This window comes from Copadichromis virginalis, linkage group LG10, assembly GCF_057382275.1.
Source record: "Copadichromis virginalis isolate Kocher_CV1m ecotype Utaka linkage group LG10, C_Virginalis_male_GT1.1, whole genome shotgun sequence".
Lineage (NCBI taxonomy): Eukaryota > Metazoa > Chordata > Actinopteri > Cichliformes > Cichlidae > Copadichromis > Copadichromis virginalis.
Genome location: NC_140627.1, coordinates 32,806,270 through 32,833,788, shown reverse-complemented (window position 1 = coordinate 32,833,788; position 27,519 = coordinate 32,806,270). Strand labels below are relative to the sequence as shown.

At 42.9% G+C, this 27,519-nt stretch overlaps 2 protein-coding genes and 1 long non-coding RNA gene across 8 annotated transcripts in view; 2 read left to right on the top strand and 1 right to left on the bottom strand.

Moving 5' to 3' along the window:
* The window catches only part of dbn1 (drebrin 1), a 116,384-nt gene extending 101,471 nt beyond the window's left edge, over positions 1–14,913 (top strand). The window contains exons 5-15 of one of the 6 annotated variants that reach the window (XM_085471077.1): positions 1,857–2,000; positions 2,096–2,173; positions 4,169–4,320; positions 4,461–4,518; positions 5,015–5,065; positions 5,171–5,285; positions 8,425–8,553; positions 12,482–12,610; positions 13,008–13,513; positions 13,609–13,708; positions 14,115–14,913. In XM_085471077.1, the coding sequence (XP_085327203.1) occupies positions 1,857–2,000; positions 2,096–2,173; positions 4,169–4,320; positions 4,461–4,518; positions 5,015–5,065; positions 5,171–5,285; positions 8,425–8,553; positions 12,482–12,610; positions 13,008–13,513; positions 13,609–13,708; positions 14,115–14,170 (1,518 nt within the window). In that variant the 3' untranslated portion in view covers positions 14,171–14,913. Of the gene's footprint in view, positions 1–1,856; positions 2,001–2,095; positions 2,174–4,168; positions 4,321–4,460; positions 4,519–5,014; positions 5,072–5,170; positions 5,286–8,424; positions 8,554–12,481; positions 12,611–13,007; positions 13,514–13,608; positions 13,709–14,114 lie in introns of all 6 variants that reach the window. The other 5 variants (XM_085471079.1, XM_085471078.1, XM_085471083.1 and 2 more) reach the window with 5 other exon arrangements.
* Positions 14,914–20,105: 5,192 nt separating this feature from the next.
* Positions 20,106–23,816, top strand: LOC146700826 (uncharacterized). The gene is made up of 3 exons (XR_014922624.1): positions 20,106–22,217; positions 22,337–22,524; positions 22,617–23,816. It is a non-coding gene; the product is annotated as an uncharacterized LOC146700826 (long non-coding RNA).
* On the bottom strand, positions 22,976–25,470 carry LOC146700825 (uncharacterized). Its single transcript, XM_085471076.1, has 4 exons — positions 24,867–25,470; positions 23,726–23,819; positions 23,515–23,602; positions 22,976–23,398 (listed from the first exon to the last, which is right to left on the bottom strand). Exons 1-4 carry the CDS (start codon positions 24,922–24,924, stop codon positions 22,997–22,999), a joined length of 642 nt encoding a protein of 213 aa, XP_085327202.1. The 5' UTR covers positions 24,925–25,470; the 3' UTR covers positions 22,976–22,996.
* Between the last annotated feature and the right edge of the window lie 2,049 nt (positions 25,471–27,519).

The following is a 27,519-nucleotide window of genomic DNA, read 5'->3' as shown; positions in this document are numbered from 1 at the left end:
CAGTGTAAAAGTGCCTTAAAGCTGCACTCTTTTCAACGTCCACCAGGGGGCGGCTCCTCTGCCGTTTTCATCATGGGCATGAATGTCGTAATAATTTTGAGCTTTTAATGATTTCTTTGAACTCTTCTTAAGAAACAAGAATTGGTGCAAATTTGAATTTATTCTAGATTTCCTATAATCCAAACAGGGTCAGAACTATGCATAGAGGATAGTGATCTTGATTGGCTACAGCTGCTAGTTTCTGTTGGCAGTATAAAAATGATTCATTGGATTGACCAACACTTAGTGTAAACAATGGGAAAGTCCAAGGCACGAGTTGGGAGCGTTGCTGAGTGCGTTATCTACACAACTGTGAATATCAAGATAATTAAAAACTAATAACACTATACAATAGTACTGAGGTCTGGAAGAAGACCCCAACTATCACCCTCAGAATAGAGGGAAGGTGTTAGGATGTTCAGGAACAACCAGGAACCACCAAGGCGATGAACTGGAAACTGGTAGAACACCATCATCCACAGTGAAGTGGGTCTTACATCACCATGGACCGAGAGGTTGCTGACTGCTTCAGAATCGACACCTTCAGACTCGACTGAAATTTGCAGCTGCCCACATGGACGAGCCGAACACCTTCTAAAGAAAAGGTTTATGGTCCAATGAGACAAAGATCGAGCTGTTTGGCTGCAATGACAAAAACTAGTTTGGAAGAACAAGGGTGAGAATTTCAAACCTACCGAACTGTGAAGCATCATGATGTCGGGCTGTTTTGATGCCAGTAGTATTGGTACATCGCACCAAGTTCATCTTATACCAGCAGCTTGACGGTTTATACTTGGACCAAACATGTTCCAGCAGGACAATGATCCCATCGTGGCTGGTTCAGGAATGGAGAAAGCAGGACAACATTGAGCTTCTACAATGAACTTCACAAATCAACAGCTTCAACCCTGTTGGAACTTCGTAGGCTTTATTCAAAGCCAGGCCAATAACAGGAAACCAGCCAATTTAAATGAATCCTAAATAAACTCGATGTGAATGGAAACGTCTGGCCACATCTGTAGGTCCATCTTTTACTTTCAGTCTGTTAGATTTCTGCTCAGATGAGTTTATTAAAAGCTCAGTTATTTCACTGTGCGTGATTCTGTGGATGCAACAGCGTCAGAAGCACCAGAGCTGTTCAGTCTAAGAGGCCTGACATCCACTGAGAGGGAAATGATCTCAAACCCCGATCACGGCAATCGTGTGTGAAGTGATGTCATGTTCGTTTCGTAACCTGCTTCAGTGTTTTTGAGGTTTTGTTGTTTTTTTAAATTGTGTCACGTAAGGACCGTTTAAATGTTTTCCCAACGCTCGGTTGGAAAAGACGCTTAAAACCTGTAGGAGGATCACAGAGGAGGAACAGGTGTGTGTGACGAACACCAGCTCTGAGCCGAGGTGTGTGTGTGTGTCACACAGCAGTGTGTTCACAGCTGGCTCAGTGTGTATTTTTGGATTTATAGTGTAGATAAAAAGATTGAGATTAAAGCGGAGGTGATGTTTTATTTATATATTTCTTCGTGTGTGTGTGTGTGTGTGTGTGTGTGTGTGGAGTGTCATTATTCTAAGTGGCGGTTCTCTCTCCCACACAGCGTCGACTTCATCACACCGACGGGCTTTAAATGACCCTTTTAGTCACACACACACACACACACACACACACGGCTGTGTTTCCATCACTTCAGAGGACATTAAATTGATTTAGATTCATTTCCTCAGAACGTCCTCACTGCTATGAATGAATTGTAATGAATGTTTCCACAAACTCTCAGAGCTTTCATGAAGACTTGACTGATCATCGTGTTTCTGTCTCTCTGCAGGGGGTGGAGGTCATCATCAATGCCAGCAGTCTGGAGGACATCGACCCCATGGCCATCGGGCAGCGCCTGACCAATGGGACGGCAGCGGTGGCGAGCCCGGTCCTGAGCCGTCTGAAGACCCGAGATGAAGAGCACGCAGACGTGGTAGAAAGAGAGACTTGCACACTTTATCTCTTATAAAAACAACGTTTCTCTCGTGACGAGAGCTTTGACCCGTTCCCCTGTCTGTCCTGGTGCAGGGCACGGTGTACGAGAAGACCAACGCAGAGGTGGAGATGAAGAAAATCAATAGACAGGAGTTTTGGGAGCAAGCCAAGGTAAAGAAGGCGAGGAGGGGGGAGTGAGTGGAAAAACAAAGACGGGAAGGGAAAAAAAAGGAGATATAATGCTCATTTATTACAACTCATAAGATGAGAGCTTCCAGCCCAGGGGGTCAGATGCTGTGTTTTCTTTTAGCTGATGACAGCTCATAGATGCCAAAAGGCGTCCTTTGAATTGGTGCTGAGATGCTACAGATTTATAGCAATGATGACGCTTGTAAAGAACCTTTTGGCATCCCATTTGAGGTCTTTGATGGCCTTAGACTAAGTTTTATTGACAGATTTCACAAACAGACTGTCCTCATTATTACAGGGCGCTGCCAAAGCTGGTGGCATTTCAGAGATCTGCACACGGCACTTTAGCACATTGCTCACAACAATCCCTCATTAGGTCGGATATCCTTAGCTATTTCCATGTACAAATGCTTCTTCAGTTCCTTCCCAAACAGAAAGACTAAGACTTTAAAAAGTTTCACGTTCTTTCAACTCGAGTATATTGTTAGCTAGCAATTGAGCTGTTAGCTATGCTTTCAGCAAAATTCACAACATTTCACTCATATATTAGCTAGCTACTGCATTTATAATATTTTGTCATTCTTTCTGGCTCACAGTATTTGTTTTTCCATATATCTAATTCATTGAGTTAGTGAATAATTCAAAATCAAGAAAACTAATTCACAGCTCTTTATGTGTGCTAACTAGCGACTGTATTTCAGCGGTTTGTTTTTGTTTTAGCTTGTTTCTTTAGTCAGGTTTTACCTTCATGTTCAGTTATTTGACTGTATTTTTTGTGCTAATCTTACTGTTGTGGCTCAAGAGTTGGGAGTTCGCCTTGTAATCGGAAGGTTGTCGGTTCGAGCCCCGGCTCCGACAGTCTCGGCCGTTGTGTCCTTGGGCAAGACACTTCACCCGTTGCCTACTGGTGGTGGTCAGAGGGCCCGGTGGCGCCAGTGTCCGGCAGCCTCGCCTCTGTCAATGCGCCCCAGGATGGCTGTGGCTACAATGTAGCTGCCATCACCAGTGTGTGGATGTGTGGATGACTGAACGTGTAAAGCGCTTTGGGGTCATAGGGACTAGTAAAGCGCTATATAAATACAGGCCATTTACCATTTACTTGTACCCCTGTGGGGAGTTAGCTAACCTGCTAGGCTAACCTTTATATTCATTATCCAGACATGGTATTTTATGTAGCATTTAACAACCATAATTTCAATATAATGCGAATCACATTTACATTTGGTGGTTTTTTTTTTTTTAGCTAACAACTGTATTTGTTTAGTTATATATTTGTTTCAACCATTTTTTTTCTGTTGCTTGACAGTTATTTTACTTGCCAGCTGATTAAAGCTAAGCTAACCTGCTAAGCTAGCAGGTATATAAGCACTTATATTATATATAGTATATAGCGATTTCAATAGTTTTCTTACGTATTCATTACTTTTGCCAACTTTTCTGATCAAACATGTTTAGTTCTTTAATTAAATGTAATTGTTGTAGTTATTTTCCACATAGCTTCTGGGGTTTTTCTACCCCTGGTTGTGAATCAAGACCGAAGGTGTCAGTTTGCAAGCTGATTCAAGCTAAGCCAGGCTACTAAGCTAAAAGATAAGCGCATATATGTTTTGCTGAAATACTCTCAAAGGTGCTGAGAATACCTGTAAAACGAAACTTTATCTCACACTGTATTTAATAAACTGTGTCCTTATATGTGACAGTTATTTAGTATAATGTGAATCACAGATATATTTGGGTAGACGTGAGAAACGAAGTCAGATGTCGCTGCATCCTCCGGCTGTGTCGCTATTGTCTCATTCAAGTTAAACACGAAATGACAGCGAGCGTCACCGAGCCGCAGGATGTTTGCCAGATTTGCCCTTCACTGTTTCAGACACTCAGATAAACGCCCAGAACCAGATCTGGCTTCATTAATTAACTGATCGAGAGATTTATTACAACTCTGAAAGAGGTCATTTGTGTGTGTCCGGTCTCCAGCGTGAAGAGGAGATGAGGAAGGAGGAGGAGAAGAAGAAGTTGGCAGAGGAGCGGCAGCGCTTCGAGGAGGAGCGAATGGAGCTGGAGAGGAAAGAGCAGGAGAACCGAGAGAAGAGGTACCGCGAGAGGGAGCAGCAGATCGAGGAGCACAGGTGAGGAGCGACGGCACAGCAATCATCAAACAAACAATGAACACAATCATTTTTGGTCAAAAGGTTCACGTGTGCACGAATGACAGGATGACGCTACATCGTCTTTTCATGATCTATAATCTGTGTTTGTGTGTGAACAGAAAGAAGATGCAGGAGGAGGAAGAGGCCAAAGAGAGGTTGCGGAATCAGACCCCCGTAGTAAGTATTTGCTAAGTGAAACCAGTAATTACCAGCCAGCTTCTGCTTCTTGGTGGACTTTCTGATTAAAAACACATCTCCAGTTGGTTTCTGTTATTATTTCTGCCTCCAAACAGAGCCTCGCACTGCCCGAGTCCACAGCCACACAGATATGAGGCTAATTTGTGTGACAGCGTGTTCAGTTTTTGAAGCGAGTGATTAGACGTGTGTTACTTTTCAGAATATCTCCCAATCAGCTGCCTGATGGCTCCTGGCCTCCGAACATCTTAATCCGAGTCTGTGTGGCACAGTAAAATCTAAACACCTTTCTTTGAGTGCAAGATTGCAAATAGTAGAAAGTATCAGTGGATACAAACACAGTCTGTGTCGCCCCCTGCTGGTGGGAGCGTGCAGCTCATTTGTCTGCTGTTTCAGGACGTCTGACTGATTTATTCACAGGTGAACGAGTTTCTCTCTGCTTTGTGTTACATATGAATCACTGGATTCTTCTCCTCAGGTAGCAGAGCAGAGCATCGAGGACCTCAATCTGGACAAGAAGGAATCTGAGGTAGAGGTCAGTTTGGAGAATGATGAAAGAGAGCGTCTCCAGAAACGGCCGCAGAACATTTAAGAGGAAGAAAATCAGCACTCTGTATTTATTTTGTGTTTCCAGGAGGCGAAGGCCATCATCGCTCAGCGGTCAGGAAACCCTCGAGAGTTTTTCAAGCAGAAGGAGAGAGCCATGACCATCAGTGTGGACACCTCGCCCGTCTCCATCCACCGGAGCGGTAAACACTTCAAAACTTCACCTGACCTTTGTTCTCGTGCTGAGCTAGAGAAGCACTCGAGAGACTCGTGGAAAATATGATACAGTATCTTTGAAACGGCAAATGTTTTTTATTCTAAAAAATGATTTACTAATATTTGACTTTGAAACTGGTGAAGCAAACCGTCCTTGATGGGAAACAGCCTCAGATGTTTCAGTCTTTCAGAACATCGTCCTCGATCTGTGGACTCTGACAGTTAAGGAACTGTTGATTACGTCACCCAGCAACTGCCTCCCACCACATGTTGTTACTGGATAATTACTCTTCCTTGTTTGGCCTGTAGCATCATTTGTCACAGATGCAGCCTGTTCAAATCGATCAGATGTTTGCAGAACTGACAGAGTGGGAGAAGCTAGACAGATGTTTCTCTTTAACCTGCTGGTGAACGCACATTTTTTACTTTATTAGTTTTCCCTGTCACAGTGTCACTTTTAGAAGCAAAAAAACAAAAACACACTCATATGTGGAGCACCTTGTTGGGACGCCCGCGGTCCATAAACTGTGTCGATAGCAGCTATGCTCTCGATTTTAGCAGAGCTGTTGAGTAAGTGAGAGTCCTGTCAGCAGGGGTTCAGAATTCGGGGTGGTTACGTGGGTCGTGCAGTCTTCAAATAGTTCCTGTGGACAGTTGGACTGCGTGCTGATAACATACAGACTGGTGTTTAACTTCTTACCTTTGAAAAATTCATCTCAAACTTCCGTGCTGCTATACCTCTATGCCACAGCTAGCCTATGTTGCTAACTTACAATATTACTGCTCCATGATCCACCATTGCTGTACAAAGATGGTCCATTACAGTGAATGGAGATGACGCAACTCTTCCATCCAACGGCTCTGGGTTTTAGAGCGGCCACAGTTACAGTTAGCTACAGAATTCCATCACCATGGCAACGTTAGGTGCTGCTTCACTGAAACAGGTGTGGGCTGTCGCTACCCGATCCGTACCCCGCATGCGCAAATCTTACGTCACTTCCTCTCTTTGCCAGCATTGCGACGTTCAATATATTTGAATGATAGGGTTAGCGCCCAGTTAGCTCCTAGCATTTCTCAACAGCTCTGCCTCCTTTTCAACCACCGGGACATTTAAACTATGGATAATCCGTATACAAACAAATTCATGCTTTACTCCTCAACACAGAGCGTTCCCTGATTGAACAACAGCGCCGTAAAATAAGAAGAATGGCGCCTAATTACAGAGTTAATAATACAGACTTTGTAATATGTCACGTGAAGATTCATCAGCCAGATGAAGTGTTTACTGACAATTGACAGTGATAGCGCACATCATCATCACTATTCCAATCAATCCTCTCCACACAGACAAGCATAAACACACTCGACTATCACTAAATAGTTGTACACTGGGGAGTAAACTGCCATTAAACGAACAGAAGAAGAAAACCCCTGCACATGCGCGGTACGGATCGGGGAGTCCTGATCCGTAACTCTCTTTTTTTTTCGTTTTTGTCTACATTATATTAAAATGTTTCATTATTGGAAGTAGACACCTTTCGCGCATGCGGGGTACCGATGGCGTTCCGGTACGGATCAGGTAGTGAGTGACAGGGGCAGTTAATGTCAGTGAGATCAGCTCATAAGGTTTGGAGCATTCTTACTGGTGGATTTGATTCACCTCGCTCTCTGATTGGTGGATTACTTCTGTTAACCGGCTTGAGCCAGCTGTGGAGCCCCAGCATGTCTGATTGTATATGTTTCAGAGGTACGCCCCCCCACAGCCTCTACAGGACCAATCATTTGGTTTTGTTTATAATCTTTATTCATATTTAAAATGTTTTATAAAATGATGTTTTCTGCAGCACTGCTGCTTCTTCAACAGCGGTAGAGCGTGCAGAGGTGGATACATGAACAAAATATAAATTAACCACACAATCTTCAAAGTGATCCACAAAGTTCAAGCTGTAATAATATTGTAATATTTTACATTTGTTTATGTATGTAGTTGCAGATAAACATATTTTAATTACAGCAACAATAGTAGTAAGTTCATCTTTCCATCCCCAGATAATTACGTCAGCTCCTCAAATCAGCACAGCTTCTCCTGCCAAATATACAAATGTGCTTTCCAGCTTTCCCGTTTGTGCCGTTTTCTCAGAGTTTCCAAAGGTTTTCTTTTCATTCAGATAAATGATAGAAATGAACCTTTGAAAAAGAAGCTCAGTTTTCATGTAAGTGACGCTTCACTGTCAGTTTGCTGCTGTGCGTCGTCCATCCAGCTGTTAAACTGGACTGTTTTATTCTAGAAAGGTTTTAATCGGGTTTCTTTGCTGAAATCACAGCAAACCACAGCCCTTCTGCGTGACCTTTGACCCTTTGCGTGCTTGCATCATTTTATGTTGTTTGTCTGCAGGGTTTGGCGCGGCATTGGTTAGAACAAACACAGACAAACCTGAATAGCAAACGTTTAATTTGAGACCTTTTTTGTAAGTCTGTCTCATTTTCACAGTGACGTTAGCTCGTGTAGCCAGCTGGGAGTCTGCGGGTGCTCACTTATGGCATCTAGTGGCCACTAGAGGAGCTGCAGTTTGGGCTGGGACGATGATTGGTTACAACTTAAGACTGCCAACGCAGCCCCGCACCGAGGCCCCGACACATTAAAGTACAGGAGCGTGACTGAAGCGTGCACGGGCTGTAAACGACTGCAGGATTTCAACACGATGTGTTATTTATAACAATCAAAGACTCGTCCACAGATCCCAAAGACTGTTTTCTGGTTTGAATTATTCCGACACTTTCTGGTTCAGAGAAAGTCGCCATCAGCTTTTCCTTTCTGCCTAACAGCATGCTGTCTGCAGGCGGTGTGTTTAAACCACACTAACCTTTCTCTTCTTTCTCTCCATTTTCTGCCTCCTCCTCCTCACCTCCTTACTTCATTCCTCCTCTCCTTTTTCTTTCATTTCTCCACTCTGTGAAATTTGGTGGATTTTTTTGACACCCGTCTCTTTCATCTTCTTCCCACAATCCTCTCCTCCCTCTGTTTTTCTGTCTTCCTCACGTCTCTGTTGTGGTGCGTCGCTGTTTTTTTTCTTTCTCGTTTGTTGTGTGTTCCCGTCTTCGCTTTTGTGTCGTCCCGACCGCCAGGCCGTTTGGACAGCCCGTTCTTGAGGCAGCAGCACAGTCCCAGCAGCCCCAGTCCGACCCCCCCGCACCGGGGCATGTCGCCCCTCCGCACCCCGCCACATGCATGGACGCAGCCCACCGCTGCAGCCGGTAGGTACAGCAGAAGAAGAAGTTAAAGAGGAAACCAGCAGCCTGGTCGAGCATCTCTCCCGACACATGAGTCCCCTCCACAAACACAGAAACACTGCAGCAAAGCCAACATGAGAGGATGATGTTCAGCACTTAGTTTTAGCACACACTGTGACGCCCCACACATCTCAGCACCAACCCATTAAACTTCCCCATCACCTCCCACTTTAAACACCCCCCGAACTCTTTCCTCCTTCCACTTCCTGGTACTGAACGAGAGCGTCTAAAAATTCCCCAGTTCCTTCGTTTTTACCTTTTACTATCGGCTGATTAAGGCGATAACGGAGACAAGAGCATCCAAGCATCATGAAAAGCGACAGAAGCTGGAGTTTGGTTTGCGTTCACTGTATCGTGCATGCTGGCGGCGTTAGCTGTAGGATGACGAGGCCGCCCTCCCACCTTCCTCTTCGCCTCGTGCACTTTAACCCCCCCTGCAGGCTGACTCTCACACAGCAGGTTTGCACTAACTTGTGGAAACAGTGAAACCTGTTTCAAAGCAAAGCTGTTTGTTGCTTTGTGTGGTAGATGTCGAGTCTGTCGTCCCCTCCAGTCTTCATCCTTTAGATGTCGTCCAGTCGGCTGCTGATTTTTTTTTCTGTAAATGTTTCTGTATTTAATTTTTCTACTTCTGATGTTTTACGCTTGTAAAAGTGATTTCACTTCTCTCGAGAGCTGAATCTCAGGGATCTGACAGGTTCTCTCCTTCCACCTTCCTCCTCTGCCTCTGATCCTGGACTGCACACAAACACACTCATAAACACACTCCTGCTGCCATCTTTAATCCCGACTGACCGACTGTGAGTGTTTGAGTGCGTATGTGTGTGTGTAACACCGTCGAGCCGTCACTCGGTCGCCATTGCCATCAGTCGGCCTGTGAATGCTTGAATGTTGAACTTCGATGTCATTCAGGTTAAAGACCATAACGGTGGTTTTTATATGGCAGAGCCAGACTTCCAGAGAGCCTTTTAACATCTTAAGTTTAGTCCAGAAACCTTTGATTTTGCAGAGGGCGCGAGGCTATTTCAGCACAGCTTTGGAAACTCTAATATGAGCGTCCACCACAGGAACAGGAAATAAGGAAAATCATTGGAGGTCCTCCTTAAAAGCAGCAAATCCCTTCGCTGCTGGTTGGCTTTACCAGTGTCATCATCAGTACATCACAAATAAAACTCAGATATTTCAATAATGGACCCTCAGAGTACCAGGCCTACAAGAACACATGAAAGATAAAGTCGATTCACCTGTTTAGTTGATATTAGAAATAAAATCATGCAGACCACCTTCATGATCTTCACTGTGTGTGTGTAGTTGCATGTGTACGTTATTATGCTCAGTGAAAGTAAAACACTGTTTACCTCCCGCCTGTAAAGCGATGACACATCAAACCTCTGATGATGCAGTTTGCAGGTCTAAGCTGGAGTTCTCGTCTTTACGCTTGAATGCCGTTTTCGTTTTTTAACAGGCAGATTTTTTTATTCGGTCGTCATTCTCTGTCTGAGAATTTTTATTAGCATCATGTGCAGCACGTCGTTCAGCTCAGTGTGGGCATTAACATCCCAATGAGTAATCCAAATCACGCAGCATTGTGTTAATGATCTTGTGGTGTTGACAGATCATCTCAGGCATTCTCTTGGCTGAAGTTTGTTCTGTTTTTGGCGTCTTCTTCCTGTCACAGGATGGCGCCCATCGGAGAGCCTCCACATGAACTTTTATTTTATTTAACCCTCATTCTCCATCCTAACTGTGCCAATGTATTTATATTAGCCTCGCCATAATCGTGTACGCTGTGCACACCACGGAGATGAGGTGAAGTGTATATTACACAAATGTCAGCAGGATAGCCGTGTTTTAGATGTATCTGCACTGAGTGGAAATTACATTTATAGTGTTTAGCAGTGACTGTAGAGCTAGCTACAGCATTTTGTCATTGGCTGTGACTTCAGGAAAATACTTAATTTTTCATACAAGATAAAAAATTAGGCAGCAATGTCTAAAAAAACAACCTAGCTAGCTGTTAGCTAGCTAGCGAGCTAACACTGGCTATTTGCTGAAGACACATCATCGGTCATTTACACACAGCATAATTGGTCATTTGGTTTAAAAACTGTGCAGCCTAACTTTGCTAACACTAACACAGTTTGTTGGTATTTAGGTTTTCATCTCCATGCTGTACCTATCATGTTTACATATCAGCTAGCCAGCTGACCTGCTAACTTTTGACTAAGATCTCAGTCACACAGGGCAAGAAACTGGTCAACAACCACTGGTTGCTATGGAAAAGTGTGTTTTACCTGACAGGTTAGCAAGTAGTTGCTGGCTGTTGCTAGATGAAAATCAAAAAGAAGGACAGGATTTTTAAATACAACACTGATGGCAGTTATTTGGTTTAATATTATACTGTAGGTACAGATTTATTTTTTCATTCAGACACAAAACATGAACAGATTTGTCTAACTTTTTGTTACGTGTAGTTTTTATATTCTGCCCGACTCTGATGGTTCTTGTTTGTGGCGTTTCAAAAGTGTTTTGCCAGCAGAGAATTTGCAGAGTGCCCTCTGGTGAATAAACTGTGCAGTATGGTTGAATTCTTTCCATGTGTCTTTTTGTTTATTGGTCGTTATAAATACCTGATACCAGTAAAACAGCAAATAGTTACTAGCCAAGGCAACTTTATTTATAAGAGCTTGGAAAAAAGGTAACCGCTGACCGAAGTGCTGAACATAGGAATAAAAATACAGCTGATAATATCGTCATCAGGGGTTGTTCATCAGGTTTTCTACCTCCAGGTGAATTGAGAACCAACCCATTTAGGACTCAGTCATTTATTACCTCTCTAATTCTCGTTCCTCGTTGTTGTGCTTGTGGGAAGTCTCGTTCTGGTATTTGAACACAACATGAAGCTCAACATCATCAAACATCTGGAGAAATGGCATTGTGGAAGTGATTCTCGTGATTCTAACTGACACTGTGATGGTGTTTGTTGTTGGATGTGTGTACCTGATGTAGCTGTGACTCACCCACAATGTGTTGGTATGTTGTAATGACATATCAGTGAGTTTTTGTTAGATACCTGCTTCTGTTTCATGACCCATTGGATCATTGTGACTGTGTCTTGGTTTCTGACAGAGGTCCTCACTCCTCATTTGCTTCAGCTGTCCAGAGAAGCAGCATTTGGTCACTTTGTTGCCTGAGTTTGTAAGTGCCTCATTGCTGCACCCCAACTGCTTCTGTCTCACGCTTCTGGCATTAAACAGCCGCATTATAAGATATTAAACACCGCAAAGAGGAAGCACTCGGCCTCAAGGAAAAAAGACCACTCCGTCAGTGTTTTCCACTCACTGTCTATTCACTTTTCGTTAAAACTTTCAGACACACTGAGCTATCTCTGTGGACGTCTCACTGAAATAATGGCATTCACAACTGAGTGCGTGATGCTGCCTGTACATTAAACATAACACAGTGAGGGAGCTGACTGAAAACAAAGTTTTGGAGAAGCTTACTGTTTACCCGACAACAGGTTCAAATCTGATTGGCTCAGCTGATGATGTCAGTTTGTTGACAGAACAGACGATGGGTCTGAAACCGGGCGCAGTGACTGAATCTGCCTGTCTGTTGGTCATGTGACAACAAAATTCATGTGGCTGCTGCGATCTTGTGCAATGTTTAACGTGTTGAAGTAACACAGGATGTGACTGTGGAGTTCACCTGGTCACAATCACCTGTTACCCTCATTTAGCTGAACTAAGCCTTATACAAAGTGTGAACTTCAGATAAAAGCATCAGATTCTGTGTTAGTTCGACACACCTGCTCGTGGGTAAAAGTCTTGGAGGATTTTTGGTGACGGCTGCCAAAGTTTTCCTTCAATAATCTTTCTTTTTGACCCTTCAGCGGACAATGACGATGAAGTGAGCACAGAGCGCAACATGGCCACCGTGTCACCCATTCCTAAAATAGTCACCACGCCCATCAAAGATGACTACAGCAGGGATGAGAAGGAAGACCACGCAGACGAGTGGGGTAAGACTTCTGTCGACCAATCAGACGACAGACCATGGCGTTGCCAGATTTCCACAAAATAACAAAATTTAAATTTCATCCCTCCAAACTCCAAATGTTGACATTTTCACCCTTTAAAAAAGGGAAATATATCCACGGATTAGAGGTCGGAAATATTTCGGGTTCAATATAAATAAATATAAATAACTATTCTGACCATTTATAAAATCTAAGAGTCCCCAGAACCTGACGAACACTGGTTTTAGTTTATTTTTGTTAGCCTCCTCCACGGTGCTCCATTGGGTCTTTTTCCAAAACAGAAATCCACTAAGAATCTGTTTTTTGGTAATTAGAAAGAAACTGATTATCATTAAAAGTGACTCAGTTTTTTAAATGAAATTGTTCTTGTTTCCTTCAGATTTGGTGCCAAAGCAGGAGCAGAAACCCCCGGTCCAGGAGTCGACGCCCACCAAGCCCGTGCAGAGCGTCGCCCCGCAGGCCCGCGACTCCTCCGCTGTCTCTGCGTGCGAGTCTGGCACAGACAGCCTGGTTGATCTGTGGGGCGGCAGCTCCGCCCCTCCAGCCAACGTCGCCCAGCCCGCCCAGTCCTCCCAGTCCTCCAATCTGGTGGACCTAATGGGAGATGTCCTCCATGACAACCTCCCGCCCAGCACCGCTGCCGCCAGCGGCCGGCCTCAGCCGCTCCTCAGCTTTGACGACATGATGGACGGGACTTTCTGCTCGGGTACTGGCGCCGAAGACGACCCGTCCAGTTTGGTGGACGTGACGGGCTCTGATCAGATGACCCTCAGCTACCAGCATGCACTGCAGCATGCATCTGGGGAGGGCCAGGAGCTGGATGACGGACAGCTGCTGATGACCAATGGGGAGGCTCTGCTGAAAGAAGGCACTCAGGTGAGCCAGGTGATGCTCCTGATGCTCTCCAGAAACAAAAGATCAGATTCTCGGTTGATTGGTCGTCGTTTCGCTCATCTTCTATCTCTCTGTTGGTGTTTCAGGCGAGCGAGGGCTACTTCAGCCAATCACAGGAGGAGGAATTCGGGACAACAGAGGAGTCCTCGGCTAAACCCGCACCGGTCTTTTATAACAAGCCACCAGGTGAGACGATCAGCTGAAATAAAGCTGCTTTTGGACACGTCCTTATTGCCTCAGCATGTTAGATTTGGTAGATTTTTAACACCCTTAGTGAAAACAACCATAAAGGGATTTGTTTTCTACTGAGACTCAGCTAGTTTGGAAACACGAGGTTGCCAACCAGTCTCAAAGTCTGAGTGACTCTTTGAGTCTTGACAGGATGGATATCCTGAGACTTCACAGCCTTTTTGGGCTCGATTGGTCAGTGAATTGAGCTCCTTTTCTAATTGGTCGGTTTGGCAGGAGAATCACTAACATTTGTTTTTGCTTAAAGCACCAAAAACTCATATCAGGCTAAAATAAGCCTCCTAGTTTTGCTAAACACAAGTTTGATGTGTGTGTAAACATCCGTGTGTGTGTGTTTACTCAGAGATTGACATCACGTGCTGGGACACGGACCCCGTGGTTGACGATGAAGATGACTAACCGGCCTATATGACACCCACACCACCGCCACCGGACCAAGAGGAAGTAGGAAGTGTGCTTCATGAAGAAACAGAATTTTTTTCTAAAAAATAAAAAGAAACAAACAAAAAAAGTAATAATAACAAGTCTTGCATCAAAACTACTTCTGTATTATCTTTTAGAATCAGTAGCCACAGAAAAAAGACAGGGTTGTTGACGGTTTGGAATGATTTTCTTTTCTGTGTTTATTTTATTTATTTGCTGTTTTCTTTCTTTCTTTTTTTCTTTCTTTCTTTCTTTTCTTTTTTTCTTTTTTTTTTGCTATGCAGATGTATTAGCTGGGAGTGGGGGGATTTTTTTTGTTTGTGTACATGATAATTACACGTAGCGCACTGCTGCATTTTAGAGACAATGAAGCCTGGCGTGTGGCCGACACGCTTAGTCTGTAGTACTTCAATAACACCCTATAAAACTAATACAGCCAATCAATACAGCTGCCATGTATAGCTTCACTCTGTTCTCTTCTTACCTCGTTTTCACCACCCTCCTTCCCTTCCTTCCTGAAAATATTCACCTCTGCAAGTCAGTTAATCTTGTATTTAGAGCTCACTTTACAGAAACAAGGTGAAATATTTTATTTATTCTGGTGTTTCTCAGCTGCAATCTGTTCTCAAAGTCAAACTGTGGCTCCTTTTTGACCTTTTTCCACACCTTTTGTATGATTTTACTGAATGAATTCAAGATTAAATGGCTTGTGAATCTGATTGCTTTTTTCAGTGCACTTTTCTTCTTTCGTGACCTTGTTGAAGATCTACAGCTCGACTATCAGCCGTCCCCTCTGATTCTATAAAGCTTTGTATTTTTATCTCACTTATATATTTACACAGCAAAAAAAACGAGCAGTTTTTGCAGCTAATCTAGAGAAATTTACTGTTGCTATTTTTCCAGGTTTTTTAGGAGCGTTTGGCTTTAAGGTGTGAATTTGTATGATTTTCATTCTCTAGAATATTCTCCCAAAATCTTAAAAATGAGACGTTTTTAGGTGTAAGAGAAGTCGGGATGGATGCTTTAATTCATTTTTGTAAAAAAAAAACAGTATCAACAGTGAGCAGTGCTAGCTAACATTAGCTGAAGAGTCAAGGAGTCGTGTATTTTCAATCAATAATCAAATTGCACAACAAAGTTTCACTTGAGGATGGAAAAAATAAACACTGATGGTGACTTAAGATAGGATTTTAGTATAAAAAAGTTAGCAAGGAAGTAGCTAACTAACTGTTACTGCTACTTTAACAAACAAAAAAATTCTAGCGAAACATTAATGAGACTGAAGTTGAGCCAAAACTAGAGATAACATAATGGTTTGGGGCTCTAGCTTGCCTGCTAATAATTCCCTGCTGCAGGCTAATGACGTTAGAAGAACACTATTTTCAGTTGATAGTTCAAATAAACATTGAGGACAGAGTAGCCTAAGAAATAAGAAATACCTGGCCTACCTTAAATTTTTATTTAGCTAACATTTCTATCTAACTGTGGTAATGGTTTGTGTAGCATATCTAAGTTATAGCTTGCTTGCTAATGCTACTATTAACTAAACGACATTTGAGTGCAAATGCTAGATAGCTTAGCATACATTATTTGATGGATTCCTTTTTTTTCAGCATCAACGATAGCAGTGCTTGCTAACCTTAGCCAAATAAGTAGACTTATTTAATATTGGTAATCGGTAATCAAATCATCGGCTCCCAGCGCAACTGTAATTTGAAATTAGAACAAAAAAGAAAGACAAAAAATACATACTGAATTTGACCATTTTAGTAGCAAAGTAAGAAAAGAAAAGGTTCTTCAGCTAACAGTTCGGTGGCCAGTAAGTTAGTAGGTAACTGACCACAGTCAGCCCAAAATCAGATATAAATGAGACTTTTTAGGGTTCAAAAATGACTCACAGCCAGCTCTTAATGACTAATGTTAGCTAAGGCTAGGTAAAAAGCACTAGATTGTAAATGCATTATTGGATTGATTCCTTACTTTTAATTAATTTTAACCGTAATATTAAAATTGATTTCAGGCAGTTAGGTGTTACAGGACCTCAAGGGCAATCACAGGAGGGCCAAATTAAACAGCTGATTAATTTGGCTCAACAAGCACAGATTATGTCACCTTCTTATTGAGAGTACAGATAATTATAATAATATAATAATTATACACACCCGACCTGACCTTGTTTGATTAGCGAATGAATGGAGCAAAGCCCGCAAGTCAGTCCAGACAGACTCAAACATAATATGACTTACGCTCCTCAGTCATAAACACTTCCTCCATGTGCTGAGCTAAAGCTCCAAAATTTTACATCACTGCCTGCTGCTTTAAATAAACAAATAAATAAAAGGTTACGCTAACTCACTGCACTCTCTTGTGGTACAAAGTGGTATTACACAAAAGTGCAGCGCAGTCCTGGTTCACCTTCAGTTGATATCTCTTGAACACAGAGCATAGATGTTTTGGAAATGAAGCCAGCGCAGTAGTTTATTCTCATTCTGAACAAGATTCAGGATTTGTGTGGAAACCTTCCTGATGTCTGAAGCAGCTTAAATCCCTGAAGATGACTTTGAGACGTTCTCTAACCCATGTCTACTGCCCTTCTGCTTTTCTTCTGTGCCATTTCATGCAGTATGGTAATGTCTTTGGTTGTTTTTTTTATTTTTTTTATTGATGTGTTGTTTTGGAAGCTGTTTGGAGTCTGAGACGGGGCACGCTGAGACCGGAGGCGTGTGTGTTTTTAATACCTGTTAAAAAAGTGTGCTAGAGATGATTTTCAGGACCTTTTTGGATATTAGCACTGACAGTGTTAGTCCTTTTGCTGTACATCCCTGTAGGAAATAAAAACTCAGAGGCAATAAGAACAACTCTATGTGTGTGTATGTTGACCTGTCGTGAAGCAGCTGACTTCAGGAAGTCTTAATGTTCAGGTTAAAGTGGGCTGAAAGTTTTTGATATTCAACAAGGTGCTGAAACCATTCCTGAGACTTTGTCCATCACTCATCTGTTTCTGAATTACACAATTACCTTTTTTTCAAATTCAGGAGTTTGTCGTGTGTTTATGAATCCTTTCTGAAACTTTATGAAGATAGACGTGTACTTCACGCACTTCCTGCTCTTCCTGATGTAACCTGTGAAAGTCAGAGGGTCAATGTTCCAATAAGAGTTATAATACAACACAAATATTTGAGCTTATTTGTGAATCATTAATTGATACAGGATGTGTGGGAACTTCACTTTCTAATTTGAATCTAAATATTTTTAGTTTGGAATCATTAAAAGTGCAGCTTTAGATGTCAGAGTATGTCCTTCTGACCATATTTGGGTTAGGGTTAGCACTCATCTACACTCTGACTTGCAGGTCATATATCCATCACTAGATGGCAGTGCTGCACTTCTTTTACCCTGCTGGGCCTCCTCTGGGGCCCCTGAACTAAGAGGATGTTTGTCCTCCTCTTGTCTTCCTCGCTCTGTTTCATTCGGTTTGAGGTGAGATCCCATCACGTCTGCAGCTGCTCGCCTTCTGCTGATGTTTGCAACAGATGTTTTAAGTCCACCCGTCCCGAAACATGACGTTAGACTGTTCTTCTTGTCTCGAGAGTCTCACAGCAACAAGCTCGCTCTGTTTAATCTTATTGCTGATGTCCGGCAGACATTAAAACACTGAAATGTGAGCTCAATTATAACAGACTGTTTAATAAAATTCCAGGGAGAAGTAGAAATGGATGTTCTTTTTAAAAATATGATCAGTGTGAGGAAATATAAGACGAACTAAATGAGTGTTTTATTTTTCAGCAGAATAAGAGTCTCTAATGCCTCGACCTCGTGACTTCACTGCTGCAGAGTGAGGAAACGCTCAGCTGCACACAAACACTGAAGGGCGACGTTTGCAGGAGTCACAGGTCATCATTTCCTCAGTTTAAAACATTTCTGTTGTTCCTACAGAGGAAACCTGTCTGTCCAGCATTAGCAGTAGCAGTGCTTGCTAACATTAGCCAAAAGAGTGCAGTTATTACATATTGGTAATCAATAATCAAATCATCAGCCCAACTCAAATTTCTTATCAGGACAAAAAAGAAAGACATCAAATAGATACTGGTTTTGATCATTTTAGTAAAAACAAAGCAAAGTTATGGTTATTAAGCTAACTGTTATGTTTGCAGCTAGTAATTAGCAGGTATGCTAATACGAGGCCCTGGATGTGTCCTCCTTGTTCTGGGCTAACATCTGATGATTTTCACAAAAACAGTAAACCACATTTAAATTTGTGTGACGATGTTTGACAGGAAAAATCACGTTTTAGCTTTTTGGTTTGGATCTGGGGAGGAGGGTGGGTCACCATCAGCTGGTAAAGCCAGTTGGTGAACAACTTCCTCTAATCATGTATTAATCGATGGGAATGAGTTTTGATTACGCTCTGATGGCAACTCTTCGAGTGGCAACAAAACCTGTGAGGCTGCAGAAATAATTGATGTGGTTTCCAGGTTTCATTTAGGAGAGCAGCAGCTCCACTGTTCAAAAATGTGAAACTTTTATCTTTCAAAGACACAAAACAGCAGAGTGGCTACGTGGGACTGCTCCCCACTCTGTGGAGGTAAATCTCATCGTCCTCAGTCCAGCACACGATGTCCTCAGTCTCATCATCTCCTTTTGTCAGATGAAGCTTTTCTGTTTTTTGGAGTTTGCCTGTCTGCAGTTAATTGCTTTGTGTAGATAAATGCGACTGCCAATAATTTTTCACTACCAGTCTTTTTCTCCCACAGTGCTGTCTGTAAATAGCTCTTTTTGTACAACCCACAGACCAAAACGAAAGGAAATCGTTGGTTTGTTATCACAGCAGACAAAGACAAGCAGGCACAAACAGACATTTGGTGTGTTCAATGGAATAGTGACTATTGTCTAAGTAAAACAAGTAAATCTGTAATTGTAGCTGTTGCTCAGAAAGCTGGAAATTAAATTCAGAGCACAGAAAATGAGATCTTTATTAGCGAACAGGAAGGAAGCTCTTCAGAGTACAAAACAGTCGGAGAGATAAATGATAACATGGAAAAATGTCAGCAACAGGGTGTCTCTGACACCGAATAGATGGAAGGGAACGCTTCAACATGATGAAGTTAGGAGACACAAATCTTCACAGGTGTTTCTCTGCCTGCTCGTAATGAGATGAATTAAACCAGCAGTTTAGCTCTGCGTTTGCGTGGAGTCAAATATACCAAAGATATCTGTAGGATGAGCAACATCACCCAAGACAACAAGAAGTGCGGGGAGGAAGTCATAGCATATCGTAAATATGATAAATCCAGAATTTTTAGCCTTTTATTTACATAAGATCAAATAAAGAAGAAGCAGCTGTCTCCATGCAGAGTCTCAGGCATCTATTACTCCCTTGATCTGTAGCCCCTCCTGATATTTGGCAGTATCGTCCATAATGAGGGTGATGATATCTCTCCCCTGCCCTCCTCCCTCCCCCTTTGCCAGACCATGTGTGTTGCCTTCATATCTCTCTTGTTAGTGTCGGGATACAGACGCCTCACAGGCAGGAATCGAACATGCAACTGCCAGTCCAAAGGCGTGTAGTGTTACCACTACGCTATCCAGCAGCTTACAGAGGACAAACATTCGACTTATTTTACCCACAGGTGGACCTAATATGGACCAGCAGTCAGGTTTGTTGAGACATTTGGGCCACGGTAACTACTGTACATGTGAAACAACATCTTCTGGGTTAAAACTCATCACGGTCAGCCATGTCTTCATGAAATCCCAGCGTCGGAGTGAAAACGCAGACATGTTCAACTGCAGAAAGTTCTCCAAGTGTACAACGTGAGGAAAAACCAAGACGTGCAAACCAAAAAGGATCCCTTCACATAAAACACGAGAACTGAATACAGCTGAATAAAAGTAGTGAAACATAGAACTGCTGAAGTGTTTCCACATCTCAGAGGTTCCAACAAACTTTCACATTTTTGCAATAGAGAATTTAAACACGTGTTTAGTTACAGTACTGCTCAAACATCTTGAGCCTCACTTCTTCAGCCTCCACATTGGCACCAGGTGTGGGAAGCTTTTAGATCTGACAGCTGCTTCCAGCTTTGAAGCTGCGATGTAACAGTGGGCGTGGCCAGCAAGACGACGCCGGCAGATGCTCCAATGAGAGGACAGCAATGTGGGACCGAAGCCAGCCCGTTCTCCATCGTTGCTGTGGCGATGTGATGGTGCGTTGGAGGGATGTGCCGATGTTCCCATTTTACTACATGTAAGCAAGCTCGAGCAGGTTTCCAGGCAACACTCAAACAGTCGACGGTGGAAGGCTGCGTCAGGCTCGACGGAGGAGAAAATGCTGCTTTTTTTCTGTAGCTGCTTTTGTGTTTGGCTGGAAAATTTCCAGCGAGTGCCAACAGAAGGAGTCACACCGGGGCGTCCGGCGCTTCTGCCAAGGAAACGTCATCGTTATGCCGTCACTGTCTTGACCTTGTCGGGTTAATAGATGGCTGCAGGCGCCAAGGCTTCACACCTCAGACTTTCTACTTTTATTTGCTTCTGCATGCATGAATAGAAATGTGTATGTCAGGCACACTCAGCAACACAAGTTCTACAGTAAACACTGTCACCCTTAAAGGAGTGTTGGTACACTTTGCTTGGGCAAAGAGATTATAAGAAAATACAGACGTAACACGGCAGCTTGAAAAATCCCATTTAGATGCCAGTCACTTTCAAGGATGTTTGATATTAGAGTTGAATGAAACCATTCAAGGAGGCTAATTCTATAATTTACACCTGACATCTGCACATAGATCAAGAGCTTCATTCAGCTTTATTGTGTAGATTTGAAATATTGCAGGTATGTAGAGTGCAGTGGGTATTTTTGCTGCATGCTTACACATACGCTGATGATGGTTAGAATAAGTCCCTGGGTCAGGAAGTCCAAGCAAGATGTCCTGAACTGGGCCTTAATAAGAAGAAGATAGCCAAGGCTATGGAGGGGTTGTTTTTCTTTTCTTTCTGATTCCAGGAGAAGCAGATACGAGGTGAGGTCGGACTGAGCGGGTAGGATTCGCTCTAAACTGCCACGTTCGTGTTGGGAGAAGATAGCCATAATAATCTTTGTTATGGTCGAAGTATAAAACCTGTACAGCCTGATTCAGTCTCATCCTCTCTGTGAAGCAGCAGGTTCACACAAAGGTCCAGCTCTGTAAACTTGTCATTTTAACTGCCAAAGCAGTAATGTGCTCAAGATTCGCTTGAGCACATTACACTTAAAACATACAAAACACAGTGTCCCAGTTCCCAGGCTGCATCCTCTGAGGGACCCGGCTTCACGGTCTACGTGGGCCGGGTCCTTCGAAGACTGAGGACCGAATTGCGAGGCTGTGAAATGGGATGATCTAGCCTTCAGATTTGCTAGCTAATTAAAAGCTAATTAAATATATTTGCTATGATAGAAAATCGCAGTGTGATTTTCTATTGGACTATTCGCTCTTTTATCTTTTACAGTGAATCAGTACATTTTAATCAAAATGTTTTGACATGTGAAATCTTTTTTTAAAGAACAGCAACATTCATAATAGTGACAAGAATAAAACAATTTCTGATATTTTCCTTCACCAGAGCAGAGCCCTGTACTGCAGATTAACCTGAGTGTCTCAGTCATGGACAGGTTATTTAATAATGAGGACACTAAACCTGATTCTCGCCTGAGCAGGGAGTCTCTGAAAGTGCTGCTGAATCTGATTAACCAGAATCAGAGACATGGTTGGGGTGCCACAACTGGGGTCCTTGTTTTTCTTTTCTGGCTGGCAAGTGGAGCGTCCTACAGAGGTGTTTCCAGAGTGTTTGCAACACCTCGTGCCACTGTTCACCGCATCTTCCACAGGGTCACAGAGGAGGTGGCTGTTCGCCATCAGGTCATCCACCTCCCTCAGACCCCAGAAGATCTTGGAGTCATGTCCCATTCCAAGGTGTGGGAGTCCAGCGGAGTGCTTTTAGAATGATGAAGACGAGGTTCTGGGCCATCTTCCCTCAAGCGCTGGAGGTGCACCACACCTTCTAAGTCATTAAAATGTAGTGCCATTGTTTTTTTGATTAATTAAAATGACATAATGGGAACTTTAGCGTACGTACATCTATAAACACCTTAAACATCTGTTTCAGGTCATAACAGCATGTGCTCTTTTGTATAACATCTCGGTGCTGGCGATGTCGTGGCCCCGGTGTACGAGCCCGAAGATGCTGTGCCAGATGAGGGGGAGAAAGGTTTGGAGGCAGTCAGTGGTGCTCTCTGGCAGGACCAGCGATCTGCCCTGAAGGTACCACCCCTGGACCACGATGATTGTGAACAGGTAAGTAATCTGCTTGTACAACACTACTTGTTACAGCTTTATTAACATGACTGTTCGCACCACTGTTTTGCATTTTTCTGAATAAATCTTAGAGACATGGCAGCCATCGATTACATCAGCCTGTAAACCCAGATGATGCGGTGGACAGTGGAAACAAGCATCCCTAAACACCTTCTGGACACCACCCTGTATGATGCTCCACTTACTGACTGGGTCTCACTTGTGGCACCTCCATCTCTCTGGTCCTGGTCCAGCACATTCAGCAGCACTGCCAGACTTCCTGCTCAGCCAAAGGTTAAAAGTACCTGTGCATATTGGGACACTCAGGTTAATCCTGGGCTTTAATAATAATTACAAAATGTGTTGAGTTTTTTCATGTTATTTACTCTGTTTATACATGTTAATAATCAAGTTAAAATGTTGTACATAGTTTGAAAAAAATAACTCAAAGTTGAAGCATTCACAGCGATTTTTATTTACAGAACTTTACACATTTTTTTTCAACAAGTTTTTCCAATAACCCAAACAGCCTGTCCATTCTCTGTCGTGCTTCCTCTGCTCTTCTTTCCTCAAGTTCCCTCTGCAATCTCATATCCTCTCTGATCAAATCCAACAACTCGCTCTCCCAGTTCCTCTTTCTCTTTTCCCTTCTTGGCTCCAGCTGGCCATCATCCTCCTGCTCTTCCTGATCCCACGCTTGGTGTCCTACGGCTGAACTGGGACCTGGAGTGCTGTCCTGGATGGAGGTAATTAGGACTTGAGGCCTGGTGGAAGGCCTCTGTCCTAACACTTCATCCATAAGGGCAAACCAGGGCCATGTAGCAGCAGTGGGCTTCTCAATCCCTCCCTCGCCTGACCCTGGATACTTGCAATCCTAAAGGCAGAGGAAATCAAAAGTGGTGTTGAGAAAAACAGCATCAGTACACGTTTACATGAACACGTTTAATAACTTATAGTTAAAAATCCATATTTGAATACGACTGTACATACTTTGTATTTTTTTTTTAAATTGTCCCATTTTTTTTTGGCCTGCAACGGGGTGATTTTTCCCAGCAGGCCCATCTTCTCAAGAACTGCCCTAACAGACAGAAAGCACAGGAACATGTCAATCACGTTAATCCCTGAACAGCAACAACAAAATGTACGAACTAAAAAGCACTCGCATGCCTAACAGATTAAAAACTGCATACTGTTACTGTACCTCCAACCCAGAGCGGCTGAGTGTTTAGCACCGGTGAAAAGGTGCTCGTTGTCTCCGCGGAGTTTAATAAACTCAGCCGTCTGCTCTTTGCTCCCTGAAATATAAAAGGAGTAAATTCTCGAGCATCTCACGTTACTGTTTAACGTTTATTCAGCTGTGTGAAACTATAACTGTAATCCAAACCGACTTACTCAGGAACAAATAAAACACTGATAAAGCCAAACAATAACATTTTTACGTTATCTAAGTCAGCGGTCCCCAACCTTTTTTGCGCCACGGACCGGCCTTTAAGGTGTCGCGGATAAATACAACAAAATAAAACCAGTACCGGTACCGAAAAAAAGAAAATTTATTCATAACACACGTGAAAAGACCGATAAAAACCCTGAAAACCATACATTTCACACCTGAGCCTCAACTCTCGCGGCCCGGTACCAAACGAGTCACGGACCGGTACCGGTCCGAGGCCCGGGGGTTGGGGACCGCTGATCTAAGTGACTTGTACATCATGTTTAACCTGAGTTTGAAAACGATGCGTTTTAATAGTTTCAACATTACGCTTTCTGGGTCACAAAATAAACTTTTAAGATAAGTTACGGTGAGAATGTAGCCGTGTACACTTCAAATATCTACTCGATTTATTAAGACAGCACAAATCTGCAAACGTGCTCCGACGTTTTCGGAGACGTCTGTTACGACCCAGCTCGATAGCTAGCCGCCTCAGTAGAGCCGGAGAGGAAAGCGAGCTCCCGGCACATCGTTTTCAAACGCCTCGCGGTCTTTCGCTCCTCGGGTTAATAAACACGTTATATTAAACTCCACCGAGACAGCTGGTGACGCAGATGTAAAGACCAGACAATCCAATTTCACAGCATCGCACTTGCGGCCTTCTCGGTCTTCGGAGGACCCGGCCCACATGGACCGCGAAAGCCGGGTCCTCCGAAGGATGCAGATCCTGACTTTGGACACAGCTCAAATCTAAGTTTATTTTGTGACCCAGAAAGAGTAATATTCAAACTAACCTTTATGTTAAAAAAGAGCGGGACTGTCATCTACAGTCACGTATGTTCAACGACTGTAAAAAACAACAACTTAACTTTAACATCTTAACATTTGTATCGCTACTTCAAGAATACCTTACATTTAAAAATGTAGCTTTCCTCCGATGCCATCTCTACCGACCCTGTATCTGCCGCCATTGTTGGAAGCTGCTACTGGCTGGGCCGCGCTATGAATTCTGGGATAGGATCCGGGGCAATGGAGCAGCCTTCGTCGCCTGGCTGTGACGTTTTAGACCTTCAAATGCGGTCTCCGAAGGATGCGGTCTAGGAATTGGGACCGGTGGATGACGTGATCAGCGGCAGGTGAACGTGGATAAAAGCGCATTCATAAGCTGCGTTCCCATTCAGGGCCGCATTTGAAGGGCGATTACGTCACAGCGACGCGAGGAAGGCTGCTCCAAATGCTTCCAGAGAGAATCTCTGTTCCACAGGTGATTTCTTATTGCAATTCCTTTGTCGGTGACATTACTTGGAAAAGAGTATGAACCACTCCTAACAAGTATCTTGTGAGGAATAAAGCAAAAGAAGTTTCATTCAAAATACTTCATAAATATTATCCTGCTAATCATTATATGACAAAGTTCAAAAGGGACATAAATGTGATCTGTGGATTTTGTGGAAGCCAAAATGATCTTCTGGATCTGTTCACATGCTAGAACGTTTTGGACAGACTTCAGTAGACTCGCTCTACAAGGACTTTACTCTGAAATGGAAAATGTTGTATTTTGTTTCTTTCGAAGGCAAAAAAATCTATACTTTGTAATAAACTTGTTAATTGTCTTAGCTAAATTCTATTTCCACAAATGCAAATACAGTAGCCAAAAGCCTAATTTTAAACACTACTATAATGATACTCTATCTTACATAAAATTGATTAGTAGATCACTTAATAAAAAGGCTATAAAATAATTACTATTTGTGTTAATTACAAATTATTTGAATGTATGTAACTTTTTACATTACACCCCTGGCATATGTTAACTATGTTCCAATTTGTGTACATTCTCTGTATACTGTTGCTTAATAAAGTTCAGGGGAAAAAAGCCCAACGAAAAAGGATTGCATTTTTCGGGACAAATGTAATCGCATGGCAGGATGCTGTAAAAGGACCAAACTTCAGCCAGGAGAACAACTGAGATAATCCATCCACAATACGAGGTTAGTCATTAATGTACTGCTGCATGGGCTGGGCTGTAGTTACATCCTAAGGTTTTAAAAACAGCTTTAAAATGATTAGTGGTAATAAAAACCGAGAGAGGCCGACAGTGATCACTGACTGTTTTTAGGGTCTTGCTGAGATTAAATAGAACAAGATACAAAGCATTAAAACATGTAAAAAACACAACAGCCTTAATAAACGTAGAGTATCCTGGGCCCAGAAGCTTATTATGCTAACATAGCTGTGTAGCTAGCGATCACATAGCACATCATTATGTACCAGCTAGCCCAACTTCAGTAACCCTACAAACTGCTGCTGTTTAGTTTTCTGTCTTCATTTATGTTGGAAGTGATAACAGAGCTGTATGTTTGAATTAGTTTCAAAAATCTCTCTGTCAGAACATGCTATACTACATTTAGATGGAAGCTAGCGAGCTAACTCCCTCCTAACTTCTAACTCTGTTAAATTTCATAAATTCGGTTTTCATGGATACCTGGATATTAAACTTAATTGTTACACCTGGCAGAGCAGCCACACTGATCATTTTATTACGGATGAAAGAATTCAGACAGTTTTTCAACTCTCAGTGATCCCGCAGTGTTCGTTTGACTTTGGGACCTGGAGCAGAGTTTGGGCCCAGACACCGCTAATGACGTTGGACTTAAAGACCGGATTGGGCTCCAAGTGTCTCGAATGACAGAACAGACTCAAGAGCAGATTTGAAGGAAAGGGCAAAGGTTTATTTAGACACATAAACACTTAGTGACTATATGCAGAATGTGAGGCGAATCCAGGGGCTCCATGCTTAACGATCCACTCTCTGCACTCCACTCGCTCCCGTCTACTGTGCAAACTTGCACACGTTCAGGCAATCCAACGGAAGTCCACAACAGACGAGAAATCAAAGCCGGAAAAAAAATACAAGAAATCACAATTAGGTTGACCCGAGGTTACAGTGACGTGTGTCGTACAACGTTCGAGTGATCAGAAGAACTGAGCCGCCTCCTCAAATAGTGGCAGGGAGTGGGAGGATAATAAGCTGCAGCTGAGTAACTGCTTCCAGGTGTGTTGGCCAAAAGTGGGAGCCCACAATGAGCTCCGCCCAGGCGAGGAGAAGAGCGAGCGAGAAGCAAAAACAATAACAAATACCTGCAGCCTCACTGAGCCAGCTGGGTAGACAGGGGACTCTGACACTAAGTTTTAGTTCTTGCCAGATACAAATGAATGTTTGGTCCACGTGCAGTTTTCTGTAGACAGCATTTGGTCTTCATTCGACTTATTTTACCCACAGGTGGACCTAATATGGACCAGCAGTCAGGTTTGTTGAGACATTCGGGCCACGGTAACTACTGTACATGTGAAACAATAACATCTTCTGGGTTAAAACTCATCACGGTCAGCCATGTCTTCATGAAATCCCAGCGTCGGAGTGAAAACGCAGACATGTTCAACTGCAGAAAGTTCTCCAAGTGTACAACGTGAGGAAAAACCAAGACGTGCAAACCAAAAAGGATCCCTTCACATAAAACACGAGAACTGAATACAGCTGAATAAAAGTAGTGAAACATAGAGCT